General features: G+C 43.4%; 1 protein-coding gene across 1 annotated transcript in view; it reads right to left on the bottom strand.

The window, feature by feature from the left end:
• The window catches only part of LOC111667205 (junction plakoglobin a-like), a 145,191-nt gene that overhangs the window by 23,386 nt on the left and 106,984 nt on the right, over positions 1-14,821 (bottom strand). The window contains exons 7-12 of the mRNA XM_023422835.2: positions 14,669-14,813; positions 14,480-14,583; positions 12,123-12,242; positions 8,629-8,847; positions 1,519-1,671; positions 532-651 (exon numbers count right to left, since the gene is read on the bottom strand). Coding sequence (XP_023278603.2) covers positions 532-651; positions 1,519-1,671; positions 8,629-8,847; positions 12,123-12,242; positions 14,480-14,583; positions 14,669-14,813 — 861 coding nt within the window. The remainder of the gene's footprint in view (positions 1-531; positions 652-1,518; positions 1,672-8,628; positions 8,848-12,122; positions 12,243-14,479; positions 14,584-14,668; positions 14,814-14,821) is intronic.

Here is a 14,821-nt window from a genome sequence, read left to right as displayed (position 1 = left end):
CACACACACAGACCTGGGGTCTTAGTGTTTGGGATAGATTTTCTAACAGCACAGGTTCCTTGTCTGCAGCCACAGTTTGGTTGTTGAACAAACCAGACGCCTTCATTCTTAGAGGGGTCAGGCTGATGCTCTGTTTAGGTTTGGTTGGTTGTATTTGTTTGTTTCTCAGAGGTGTTTGCATGTTCTCTCAGTGTATGCATGGTTTCCTTCAGGTGTCCAAACACATACAGATTACCCTGGAACTGGAGGCTTTAAACTTTAGACTGGGTCAGCCTGTGAGAAGTCCACCTTGTCTAGCTGTGCTTGTAAAGCCTCAGTGAACTTCAAAACTACATTATGTGTTTCTATGTGTTCCGATCGGCTGCACCACACCGATCTCCCTGCTGTGTCTTTTGTGTGTCTTTGTAAGCTCAGAATAATAATTGACACAATTGGCACACATGTTCTGACACTTACTTTGAAGCACAGTGAGGCCTCTAGACTTCAGCCTTAATCTATGATGGACTGGTCAACCTGCCCAGGTGAGCGTACCTGTACAAACAGTGGTATGGTCTGCATGCTGGCGATCTCTCCTCTGTTCATGGGGTCTCTGGCCAGAATGTGAAGAGCTCCTGTGCAGCCCTCGACTATTTCCTCCATACGAACTCCGTCCTGACAACAGAGAAGGAAGGACGGCAGCAGAGAGAAATAAACCAGCTGACTTCTTACCGCCGCTCACACTGTTAACCGGTGTGTGTTCCGTTTTCAACTGCTGGTTTCCGACTACAGAACCTGAAGCTCTGCAGTTTGAAATTATTCTCTTTTATACAGCCAGAGACACACAGGCAAATTGTTTTCAGGTTGTCTGTCCGATTGTACGTCCCATTCTCATGGACACAGTATATCAGCAACACCTTGACAAAACTTCTTCAAATTTGGTCCAAACGTTCACTGGGACTCAAGGATGAACTGGTTAAATGGTGGTCTAAGGTCAAAGTTCAAGGTCACAGTGACATCTCAAAACGCTTTTTTGGCCTTGTGAACGCAATATCTCCAGAACTCTTCAAGGGAATCCCTTCGAGTTTGGCACAAATGTTCACTGGGACTCAAGGATGAACACAAAACAAGTTTTAGTTTTATTGTAGTTATTCTTTGTTAACATTTTTGTGAAGTGGAGAGGAGCATCTAGCCTTATATGGTCACCAATCAATCAATCAATCAATTACACCACTGACCTAATATCCTCCTCTTGAAAAGGAGGTGCTACAGTAAGCAATTTAAAGCTCCATATTTTCCTCTTCTTATGTGTTTTATTTGAAGTGTTGATGCATTAGAAGATATATTTGTGTTTTTAAGAACCAAAGACTCTCAGTGTAGTTCAACATCTCTCAGGCTTCTCTCTCTGGGCTCTAGTAACACAGATCGGTGAGCCAATCAGAAGAGGGGCTGATGTAATTGTAACCGGTACAATACTTGTTCAGGTGAACAACAACTGTGTGTGTGTGTGTGTGTGTGTGTGTGTGTGTGTGTGCTCCAGACCTGGTATGTCTGCTGCGCTGAAGAGGCGTGTCTCTGCGTGTCCTGGTGGGCCTTCAGCAGCAGGTTGACCAATCGTGGAATAGCACCCGCCTCCCTCAGCGGCGCTTGATTGGCCGGACACAGCGCCAGGTTCCGGATCAGCCCGACCGTGGCCTGAGGAGAGGAGGGAGATCAAAGAGCGTTCTCATCAGGACGTTCCAGGCGATATGTGGGCCAGCTTCTCATGTGGTGCCTCCACACAGCAGCGCCAGCTACTGTTCTCAACACCAGCAAACTGCGCTCATGTTTACCAACCAGTGTGTGAAGCTTCATATCAAAGGAAAACCACAGGGATGAGAGGAAGGAGATCTGAGAGTTCTCTCTGGATGGAGAGCTCAGTCACTGGGCCGACTCCCAGCATCAGCACATTCGGAGTTCAGAGCTGTCTCACTGCTAAACCAGAAAAACTTGCTTTTCAAGCTCTACATGCAGAGTCTGTAACCCTGCAGATATTTTCAGAGGGAGCAGCATCATGCTGAAATGTGTAAACACATTACCGATGCATGGAAATGTAGAAATCAGGATAAAAAGAAGTTTATGTGAAGGTTTCTAAAAAGTTTCTGGCCCACAGACTTGTTTTTAGGACCAAAAACTCTCATGTCACCAGCAGCTTTACCCAACATCTGTATGTCAAAAGGCCCCAGATCCCGAACCCAGCCTGAGGGCAGATGCATTAAACTGTGTGTAGATTCATGACTAAAACCACGTGCACGCACAAAACCAGAAATATTCATACACATTCTCCTCATCAGAATTATGAAGCCGTCATTCACATGGTTCTGCTTTATAAATCTCATTCACTGACACATTGAGCGCATGTGCACGAGCCTCATTTCCACTCCCACAATTAGCCATAAATAGATGAAGACTCTCCCTTAATCCATCAGTTTGTATAAAAACACTGTCTCCACCACAAGTGATCAGACATAGAAGAAAGACGATGGTGAAACTGAGGATCTTACAGATGGGAGGTAAAAACCTGCACCAGTTTACTTTAGTACAATCACTCTAATGTAAAGTCCTGTTTGACTCTGAACTTCATCTATTGGGACCAGAGTCTTAATGAGGCTCCAGAGGCTCCAACACTGTGATCAGTAAATATTCATATAGTATCAAACAGTTACAGGATGACTCACAATAAATAATAAGCACATTAAACAACGCTGAAGGAAACATTGAGCACAAACAATTATTTCTGTTTATGAATTCTAAAATATTATTACTGTGGAAACAACAAAACTTGTACTGATAACGACTGCCAGCTCCGTGAAGTTTGTTATTTCATTTCAGGTTAAATCACGTGTCTCGCTTTATTACGTAGTTTCACTTCACTGTGACTTGGATCACTTTGTGTTCACACGGTCAAAGGAACGTGTGAGGTGACACATTCTGTGTTTATGAAGACAAATTTATGAGCGGGAAATAGTGCAAGCATGGTTTTTATGCAGTCGCATCATCTATGCATCTGGACCCTGGACAGATACTGACTAGAAGTGTGTGTGTAATCTCAAGTATCAAACACCGTTTAGGACTGAAAGCTTCAGACGTCTGGTCAGATTCAAAATCATAATGTTGCTTCTGTGTTTAGTGAAAAACTGAAATGGTGTAAGTTAAGGTAGAAGAATGTAATGGCAGACCTGTCATTACACACTGCAGTACTAGTCTAGGTAACCTCTACATTTCTCACTGCATCATAGGATTCTAATATAAAATCATGTGCTAGTGGGTTTCTATAAATGAAAATATTTTTTTTCTGTTATTCAGTTAATATAAACATGACTGTCAGATGCTGCACTACATGGTGTGGGGACGGTCAGTATTTTTAAAAGGCGTTTATACACCTGCTTTACTCTTACTACATTATTCTAATATCCCTTTTAATGAGAAGATAGTAAATCCCAGGTGTCAAATTCACTCAAATAAAGTGTGTGCTGATAACACCATTTGATTCAGATCACAGTTTGTTATGCTGCAATGCTGAGGAAAGAAATAAATGGCATAGGCTTATGTATAGGTTGATAATGAGCATAGCTAGTAGGCTATGTACAGGTTTATCTGTACAGCCGCAATGCCCCATGGGCCAGAACAGACGGCTTCTCCTTCCCCTACACTATAAACAACACGTGTGGCAACTAAATGACTAAAACAAGCTTTATCTTTCTTTGTATTTTTTTCTTTTCACTATGTCTACAGAGCTCTGCAAGGAACGAGTCCTAAAAGCAGGGAATTAGTTGCATCTTATTGCTTCCTGTTCCCTCGTCCTGAACTTTCTAGTTTGTTGAATGGGTTTTTGGTTTGATGACTGAAATACGGTCTGTGATTAACACCAGCTCAAGACATTTTCATGTTTTATTCTACTGCATAAAATACAGCGGTAAATACTCCTGTCCTGACTTCCTGAAGCTTTTACGTCTGTTAAAAAAGGCCGGATGCTAACAAGTGTCTAAATGAGACTACAGACTCTGTGCCATAGTCTCATCGTATGTGCAGTTAGCCTACTAGTCTTATTATTATTATTATTATTATTATTATTATTATATCTGGTCCTGGTCTTGAAGAAGGCTGCTTCAGACCTAAATGAAGGAGAACATTTCAAACATTTAGACAATAAATGTATCACAACTTCCTGTTTCCCTCACTGCTCCCCTCTCTTCACCCCCCCCCTCCCCTCCCCCCCCCTCCCCTCCCCCCATAAAGCTCTTTTATAAAGTCACGTTGTCCATTTCGCCATTCCACATCATTAAACACCAATACCTCACTTCATTAATATAATCTGCCTCAGTTGGCAGGGCTGTCTGACTGAGCTGGAGAAGTGTGTGTGTGTGTGTGTGTGTGTGTGTGTGTGTGTGTCCACAGACTAGGTGGAGGAGTTATCCAAGACAAAATGACTTGTGCCTGATTTACCTGCGAGAACAAATGAGTTACGTTTATGCAGCATCTCAACCTCAGACGCTTTGGAGCGTCTGATAAAGACGTTCTATGATGTTGAATTTTAGGCAAGTCACGTTTCTTTATATAGCATATAATATAAATACGTTTATTTATGTAGCACCATTCAGGTTTGGCTGTGCTCTGCAGGGACAAAGGAAATGTAGGATCCAGAGTTTTTGTGGCTTGACTCACTCTAGGAGTCTGGAGATCTCAACTCTGTCTTCTGTCCTCTGTGCAACAGCAAATAGGTTTTGAAGGAAAAGTGATGCTGCTGGATTTTCATCAACATAATGAGGAAACGTGTTGTTGTTAGTCTCTATGTGTACCCCACCCTTGCCCACTGTCAGCTGGGATTGGCTCCTGAGCCCCTGTGGCCCTCAAAGAATAAGCAGTATGGCCAATGGATGGATGGATCTGATCTAGTAGAACAATATCCACATGTAGAGTCATGGTCTGCCCAGTCAGTCTCTGTTACTTGACAATCATGTCAATCATATTACGGGCTCATCTTTTAAGATCTACGGTGACCAAGGTTGGAGATGATTATTCGTGCTTTTATTTCTTCTCGTTCTCACATTATTGTAATGCTCTGTTTACCTGTCTCAAACCGTCCAAAATGCAGCTGCTCGGCTTTTAACCAGAAATCACAGAGATCACACATCACACCAGTTTTATTCTCCCGCCACCGGCTCCCAATCCAGTTCAGCATCCATTTTAAAATGCTGGGGCTGCAACGGCCCACAACACTTCCAATAGGAAAAAACGAGATGCAAATTCATAAACGATGCAGATTCAAAAACACATTCGAAAATACAAAGCAAACACAACAAAGGCACAACGACAAAAAGTTCAGTAGGAAGCCAAAACAAATACATTAACAGGAAACACTCGATGCAACAACAAAAACACATGAACCTCAAAAACAAATGCAACAGAAAAATGTGCTGCATATTCAAACAACACAACAGAGGAGCTCCGGGGGGGGAGGGGCCTTGACCATGAGCTTGAGCGAGAGGTTCCACTTAGAGCTCCCCTAGAGGCAACATGTGTTTTTGTTGTTGCATCGTTTCTGAATTTGCAGCGTCTTTGCTGTTCATGGTTTTCTTTTGGCTTCCTGCAGCTTTTTTTTTTTTTGCAACACAATCCTGTTGTTGTGTTTGTTTTGTATTTTCATGTGTTTGTGAATCTGCATTGTTTAAGAATTTGCAGCTTGTTCCTCCTGTTGGAAATGTTTGGGGCCGTTGTAGCACGTTAGCCCTTGTCTGTATGGCAGCAAAGACCAAATATCTATCAGCTCCACGTAAACATCAGTATCTGAAAGAGCTTTACATTTTCCTTTGTCTATAACACAACAAAAACAAAGACTGTACAGGGAAAGAGGATGTTTCTGAACTTTATCAGGCGGCTTTTACCCTCTAAATCCAGTTCCTTCTTATTTTGTTGAAACAGAACCTTGGTGTCGTCTTGTGCAAACTGAGGAGCAACTAATCCACTGTCAACTGAGAGATAAAAACAAACACTGAGCCGATAGGTGTTGACTCTGAGGACAGACAGGTGAAACATCTACAGTAGCTGAAACAAGAGGCATCATTGATTTTATGTTAAACAAAACACCACAAAGGTTTTAATAAGATAAGTCATATGAATCATACTGTTAATACAAACTGTTCTTGCTGTGATATTATTTCCATTTCTCTGCTCTACATCCGTCAGCTGTTTATTCTCACCATTAATGTGCATGTGCACGTACGCTGCTGCTCGCAGGTAGAATTAATCAATGAGGTGAAAAACGTGGAAATGTGCAAAATTATGAAATTATGATATGGAAAAAAAGTCCACGATTTTATTGAGGTTCCAGTTGTTTTAACAACAACTTAGTGGCTGAAGGTCAAAGGTCAAAGGTCAGTGTGACCTCATGAAACACTTCTTCGCCATAACTCCACACACTTCACAGCAACTATGACAGAATGTGACCTGAAACCAGTCTGAGTGGAGGAGGCAGACAACCGCCATGAGGTCATTCTAATTTTTTTTGTTAGTTATTGTGAGAGTTGGATTTCATTTGGGACTCTGGATTCGCAGCCACTTTTTACTGGATTTGTCTCTGCCTCTAAGTAAGACTTTAGTGTTCTTCTTATTTTAAAAATGGTTGAACTCTCTCAGCCTGGCTTTTGTTTTGTCGGCGCCTGGGTCCAGAGATTTGACATTATAACAGTTGCATATCAATAACTCCACATAACTTCGCAGCTCATCAACACAGATAAAAGAACTGGTGCTAAAATGAGTCATAATGACTTTGGTGATCCCCTGAAATATCTCCACATCCAGTGGACGGATTAGGTTTTTTCAGTGTGCACTTCTGACTGTCCTTATGATCCTGTGACTTTTCCTCTAGAGCCACCCTGAGGCTGACATGGTATAATGAGGAATGTGACAGCACTTCGTGACATATCACGTTACCTTGACGACGGCATGTTGCATACAGTTGTGGGTTTGGGACTTTTGATTTTACATTTATTTGCTCCCTTTGCGTAAACAAAATAGTAGTAATGATGGATCTGATGAAAGCTGATAGCTGAGCTGATGAGCTGATATATCAATATCACTTGAAGTGTATGCTAACAGTTGCTAACCAAGCATCAACCTCCGGGGCTAAAAAATTAAGCCAACACTGAAGTACCAAAAGATGCAGTTCCTCTAATGGCCACTAGAGTCTGGCTCCAACAGTGAGTCAATCCCCATAGACTCCCATGTTAAAATGTCCAACTTTACAGCAGAAATAAACATGTTTACAGCCTGGTACAAAAACAGATTTGGTCTCTAGAGCTAATTTCCTCCTTCATGACACCTGTTTATATAACTCACCTGTTTACATTTTATTAAGACTTAAAGTTATGGAGAATTGAGGGCGTGGTCTCTTTGAGTGACAGGTGGGTGAGCATATGCTTGTCACAAACTGGAATGCACTGATGTTCCGGGTCCACACACGCCCCACCTCTTTGCCCATTTTTGGATAAGCCGGAAGTTAGGGTTGGAGTCAGAAACTGCCAAGATGGCGACAGTGGAGCAGCTCACTCTGAGCTTCAAAACAGCTCTTCAGAAACCTGTAGGTGACGGCACGGAGGCTATATCTATCTTACTTACACTGTATGCCGCTAACAGCCATCAGACAGCCCTTTCATTTGGAACAACATTTTGAACTACTGCATTCCTACACATAAGCACACCCAAGGTGCGCACTGTATCATCATCAACATCGCTCAGCCTCTGTCAGTGTTCCTAGCTGCTGCTCCAGACTGAGAGGGTGACAATCCAAATTTACTGCAGGTAATACACTGACTATGCATAACTGCCTCACACAACCCCACGTCAAACAACCCGAACTATCACTTCAGGATGGGAGGATACAGAAACCTTTGACACTGTGGGTTGCAGTTTTGAGCTGAGTACGGTCAGTGTACAGATTAACATTGACGCATATGTGTGCTGTCTGATGTGTGTGAGATGGGCAGCTGAAAAATGCACCACGAAATTCAATTATTGTGATGTGAAAGTAATTAATAGTGTTGTCAAATGCATCAGTCTAAGTGACTTGTAATTAAAAAGTGTACAGCACATAAATATTGTTCGAGCACACTCCGGGCTCCGAGAATATCTGCAGTCTGCTGTGTGTTGTTCGTCTCTTCCAGCTCAGTGTACTGTGCATTAACAAACCTCCACGGGCTCCTCGCAGCTCTTCAGTCTTGAAGTCTTGATAATTTTACTTGGATTGAACCCAGATCCTGTCAGTCCTGTCAGTCTCTCTCTCTCTCTCTCTCTCTCTCTCTCTCTCAGTCTCTCCTCCTCACTGAGGAACTAAAACAACCAGCGTCATCTCTTCTCTCTCTTCATCTCTGTCTCTCGTCTGTATGTTTCTCCAGGGACACAGCACGCCAGCGGCTATTGCCACAGCTGAAGTGTTTTGGGAGTGAGGCAAGGTGGGAGTGTGTGTGTCATGGTGTGTGTGTGTGTGTTTGCTTGTCTGGCTGCTCAGCACAGCAGTGCTCAAACTGCAGTGCTGTCTTTTATATCATTGCTTCCCTTCAGTCATCAATGCTATCAACTTCTTTTCCTTTCCCACACAGCAATGCCGTCCCTCACCTTTACCACAGGCCAGTAGTGCGGTTGCCCCAGCGGCTTGACAACAGCAGGGATGCCGTAGTGCAGCCGCACTGCATTCTGGGCCAGCTCGGCATCCTGGTGTCGGGAGGTGAGGTGCCGCAGGGCGCAGACCGCTGGCTCAGCGACGTCCTCCTTCTCCCCAGCACGAAGCACGGCATGGATCAGCGCCTCCACGCCGCCGTACTGGGTCACCAGGGTCTGAGGGAGAACAGGTGGAAGAGGAGAGAGTGGGTTTCCTCATCTGACATGCAGGTGAAGCTTTGTCTGGTGCATGAAAGCCTCTATGAATAATACAGAAATTCCCTTTCTTCACTTTCGTCATTCTTCAAAAGACATGGAGTAGAGAGAAAACAACTATAAATAAAAGGCCAATGTGTGTGTGTGTGTGTGTGTTGTGTGTAGGTGTAGGTGTGTGTGTGTGTCCAAGCTTAAAAACAAGAAAACAAACTGTAAATATCAATATGATATATTGCTTTTGTAAACTGAATTTCCTCGCTGCAGATTGTCTGAGTATCCGAGGCAGCTGAGATCTTTCATTAACTAAATACAAACACACACTCACACACACCCCAGAGATGAAGGCTATGATTTCTTTTATTCTGTGTTGTTTTTGTTAATAAATTCACACATGAAGAACCAGGACCCACTGGATGTAAAATCATGACCAGCTTCTAAAAGCTCTACACGGCACACACACTCGACAGAAACTCCTGTGGCACTAATTCTGCAGGACCCTCTTTCATTAAGGTGTTTTTATATGCACATTAATACGAAATGCATAAATATGCATTCATGAATTAGTTGGAGAACACAGCAGAAAGATAATATGGATAATTTCAAGAGGATTCTCAGCAAACCTGCTGCGGGACAGTTTGTATAGGCAGGTGTGAAGCTGTCAATCAAACCCACATGGACTGGGACCATCCAGAAAAGGTGGGTCTGTTTACATCAAAGCAGTTTGTGTTTGTGTAGATAGGTGATTTTAGCAGAATTCAAAATGCTAAACGTATACGTGCTGATAGTGACACGACGACGTCACCGTGGGAGCACAGCTCTGATCGATCAGGTTTATCTATCACGTTTATCACACAAGACTGTCCTGGTGCTACCTGTCCATCATTATTTATGAAGCATGAAGTCACACTGACACTTGTAACAACACAAAGAACAAAAATATCCAGCGGCCTTGGGATAAATCCTCACTCAACAGTATGTCATGTGGTTCACTCCATGTATTTAGATGAAAATGGTGTTTTTATTTTTGTGACTGTCAGTCAGAGCTGGAGGCATTTTGTTTTCAGGTTGTCCGTCTGTTCAGCCCATTCACATGGACATGATCTCTCTATCTAACGCATCGACAGGACTTCTTTAAATTCGGCACAAACATTCACTTGGATTCAATGATGAATTAGATGATTAGACTTTGGTGGTCAAAGGTCAAACCTCAAGCTCAGTGTGACCTCACAAAACACCAATTATGACAAGATTGAACACAAATGTTTAATATTTTCTATGACTCTGGATAAACAGGGATGTGATCTGAAACTAGTCCGAGTGGAGGAGGCAGACAATAATGTTATTTATCAAATATTTCAGTTTTTCAGTTCTCTATAATGAACACTATTTCCCATGAGCCCCAAACATTGTGGGCTAAACAAACAACAACAACAGAAGAAGCCACTGGTGAGTGGAGTGTCTGTAGTTAGTTCAGACGTGTATAATTAAAGATGTTCTCAACTTGTGTATCAGCCAATACAATTTCATTAAAACATTGTTTTTAACTGCTGTAAACCACTGAGCCTGTATGGATGTGATATGACAGCTGCTGTTGTATGGATCAGCTTAAACCCTTTGTAAAACATGGACAGATACATGAATGCCACAGAATCTCTGTTTATGAAGTGGAAACCTCTTATAGTGATCACAGTTACAGTGATCGACTGCTCGTGGATCAAGCTCGGGACAGAATCGTTCGTTTAAATAATTCATTTAGAGTAATCCAGTAGTCTGCTGACAGTGGGTCCTTTCATCACGTGACAACAGAAGGAACATCATTTAAAACTGTTGTCGCCTCCTACAGCGGCTGTCACATGCTGAGGCTCTCTGATGTATTTCTGTTTCTCCTCTCGTCTCACTGCGTGTGTGTGTGTGTGCGTGTGCGTGCATCTCACTGACTGACTCAAGTCACAATGATTGGCTGAATAGCATCACGTGACCAGAGCTGTAAAATGCAAGAAAAGCTGTGCCAGTTAAAACAGAAGCACTCCATCAAAATGTAATAATTCTTGATATAGGTTATAGATCCACTTTTGGATAGGACAGCATGGATGAAACCAAGTTCAGATGACATAATTACCCACAAAGCTGCACTGGTAACTTTTCATGGGAGCTGTGGATTTTTTATGTGCCCACAAAGTAATTATTGTTTAACGTTGTTAAAATAATGAAAAGTCTTATAGAGGGCGCGATTTGTCTTGAATATGTGAAGCAAACTCCAGAAGAAATGCTGGAAAAAGATTGGATTGATTCATAGAAGCTGGTGGAACGGAGGTTAGACCAAAACATGACGTCAGGACTTTATGATGATCATAATACTACGCCGCCACCATCGAGTCCATCCTCACCGCCTCCTTCACCACCTGGTACGCTGCTTCCACTGCCAAGGAAAGGAGCAGACTGCAGTGTGTCATTCACTCTGCCGAGAAGGTGATCGGCTGCGATCTGCCACCACTCCAGGACCTGCTCACCTCCAGGACCCTGAGGCGAGCAGGAAAGATTGTAGCAGACCCCTCCCACCCCGGGAACAAACTGAGTCACTCCCCTCTGGCGAGAGACTGCGGTGCATCAGGACTAAAACATCACACCATAAAAACTGCTTTTTCACCCGACTGCAGTTGGCAAGGCCAGAGACCTCCAATGTCACCCCCCCCCCACTGCTGCTGATTTTCTTGTAATATTGATGGTGACGCAGGATAATGACACAGGAAAAGTCCAGTAAAGGAGTTACTCGTAAACCCATACAGCTTCATATTCTGTCCTCTTGGTTGTTTGTGTGAACACTAACTGGATCACAACTATATGGCAATGACGGATCTTTTTGTGTCCCCCTTGGTCTGGATCAAGTGAAATGAATCACAGAGGTCATGTGAGTGATGGTATGTGGAGGGGCTCTTTTCTTCGCTTTAGTTATTAATTAAAATTTAAAAAATACATAGATTTATGACTTAATATATCATGATCAATATGTAGTGTCATTTCAAAAATGCTGATTTCAACTGACTCAGTGTTGACTGTGAATAATGAGAAACACCCCGCGGCCAAATGTACACGGACACATACTGATGTGTTCTTCCGGTCTGGGGCTGACCGGGAGCAGATCCTGCAGCCAGAATCTGTCAGAGGCGCAAGGCTGTGACATCAGCGGATCAATGCTCACGGTGTTAGAATGACACGTGCCATCTCATCGTGGTTACCTTGTTGCGTGAGTTGTTACAGGTGAGGTTGGACAGGATCCCAGTTGCACAGGTCAACATGTTGACGTCATCTGAGCCCAGCTGGGTGACCAGTATCTGCAGCAGACCATCTAACCCCTCCTATAGATTTAAAAGCAATAATAGAAAATTGAGAAAATTCAATTCAGTTACAAAAAGACCCAAGGTGGTGCCATGCATGGCGGCCTTGTCGCAAGCCCCTGCAAAGTGTAGTACTTTCATTGTTCATTTAGCACTTTCATTTTGTTATATTTCTGCAGCAAATGGTAAAAGTAGGTTAGCGTATGAGCGCCAAACACTTGAGGTCAGCCATCTTCCACTGAAAGCCAGACTTTTATAATCCTGACCCTGCATCTTTGTTTGGGGAACTCAACCATTAAAAACGCCACACACAGCTCTCCATCGATAAGAGACTGTGGGGGTGTGCTGTAACATGCTTTATAGAAACATTTCTAGTGTCAAGGATAGTTGGACCCAAAATGCAAACAACCAAAAAGGGGGTAGTTGAAAAATAATGTTTAATAACAAAAACAGAAACTTACAAAACTGAGAATAAAAAAAAAAACAAAAAAAAAACAGGCAGGAACAAAAACCAGAACTCAGAAAACACTGGAGCACGATGACGGGGAAACACGAAGGCCAACAGGAAAAATTACAGATCCACAGGATATCATGGTGACAACAGACAGACAGACAGAAAGACAGACACAAGTGGAAGAAGCCTTGAGGGCTGTCTCACTGTCAAACCATCGAGGGCATGAGGGCTCTCCAGCAGACATTTTGAGCCCTTCATGCACACTTTCCTGTAAGTCTGTAAAACGGAGGGGGGGGGGGTCATTGGGATTGGGCCAGAGACTTAAATACAGAAGGGAGGCAAAGGCAATAGAACACAGGTGAAACACATTAGGGCGGAGCAGACAATCAAACTGGAGGAAAAAAGGACAAAGACAAGAAGTAAAAACAACAAGAGACACACAAAGAAGCTACTTCAAAATAAAACAGGAAATGACAATGACCAAGCTGATTAAAAAAAACTCCAAACATAATACAGAAGTCCCAACACAAAGAGTCCTTTAAGGAAACCATGACAATTTCTCCGTGCACTTCAAAAAGAGATCACAGGCCGTATCGGGGAAAAGCAAAGGCGATGATCTTGGTGCTACCTTGGATACACACACCATCAAATCCTTGTGTTCTCCTGACCTGGAGCACCTCATAATCGTCTACTGAGGGAATTCTCTGTTATCACAACAGCTGCTTTCATTCCCCCTCAAGCCAAAACAGACCTTGCCGTGCGCCTGGAGGCCACAAGCCAACCGGAAGAGAGTGTTAGCTGAACACTAAATACCTTTCAACATATTAACTGCATAACAAGCGAAAGACAACACTGGGTCATTGATAACCCCCCCCCCCTCCCTGGAGGCATAAAAATCGTTTTGCAAATAGCTTTTATAACTTCTATAATAACTTCTCCATTCTGCTCCTACCTTCCTATAGACAGAATCTGAAACAGGAAGTACCCACTGTCTGTATGCTAGAAGATTGTTTTGATCAAGTGGACTGGAAAATGTTCCTCCTTGCCACCAACAGCAGCATCGATGAGAATGTGGACTCAGTCTGTGGATTGATCAGGAAGTGCATACAGGATGTTGTCCCTTATCGAAAACCCTGGATTAACAGTGAGGTACATGCAGCTCTCAACACACACACTACTGTGTTTAACTCCGGCAACTTGAATGCACAGAAACACAGCAGCCCTCCAGAAGACAATTAAAGCCTACAAAAGGAAATACAGGAACAAAGTGGAGTTGGAGCTGAGCACTAACACCAGGTCTACGTGGTAAGGACTGAAATGCATAACGGACGCTACAGGGAACAGCAGCACACCACCCACCAGCAGCGCTACACCAGACAAGCTAAACATGTTTACAGTGATGGGGCCTAGACCAGGGAAGAACCCACTAAATTCTTTACTACATTTAAAAAAAATTTCTCTGAAGTCTGGTGCATGTTGCTTGACATTGGCCTTGGCAGAGGTCTGTAGTCTCTGAGTGCTTTTCTAGTTAAATTACTGGAAGCGTCCCATCCACAATAGGAGGTTAAAAGAAGTCGGCTGGCCAGCTCTCCAGAGCCGGCTGCCTGTCACACTCGCTCTCCATGCTCCATACTGTCAAAGCAGCTGCTTGATTCTCTCTTGGACCCGACAGAGGAGCAGGTAAAGAACCTGTGAGACTGCAGTGTATTAACTTCAAAGCTTTTTTTCTCCTGAAAAAAACATGGCAATACTAGTCTTAGCAATCAAAGCATTCTGCAGGAGTAGTGGGTGAAGCCATACGTGCCTGTTTGGTTGCAGCGTCTGACAGGTTGCGGAGGGTCCACAGACAATTCTGGATCAGACGCTGACTTGAACCTGTAAGGTGTTGGCCCAAAGCTTGCATACCACCTGGAGAAAGAATGAAATACACTTACACACTACACAAACATCCACACTCAGTCTTCTACATTCATGTCCAATGATGCTGACTTACCAGCCTCTACGATGGCTGGCTTGTTGCTGGGACAGACAGACAGCACTTTGAGGACACGGCTGGTGGTCCACAGGAGCTTTTCATAGTTGTAGTTCCTCATGATGAACACCAGACCCTCTGGGCCTCCATTGGCTAGGATGATGAGCTGACAAG

This window comes from Seriola lalandi, unplaced genomic scaffold (genome assembly GCF_002814215.2).
Source record: "Seriola lalandi dorsalis isolate HSWRI2012SDOR001 ecotype SW California unplaced genomic scaffold, Sedor1 jcf7180002054686, whole genome shotgun sequence".
In the NCBI taxonomy this organism is placed as follows: domain Eukaryota; kingdom Metazoa; phylum Chordata; class Actinopteri; order Carangiformes; family Carangidae; genus Seriola; species Seriola lalandi.
This window is presented reverse-complemented; position numbering and strand designations above follow the sequence as displayed.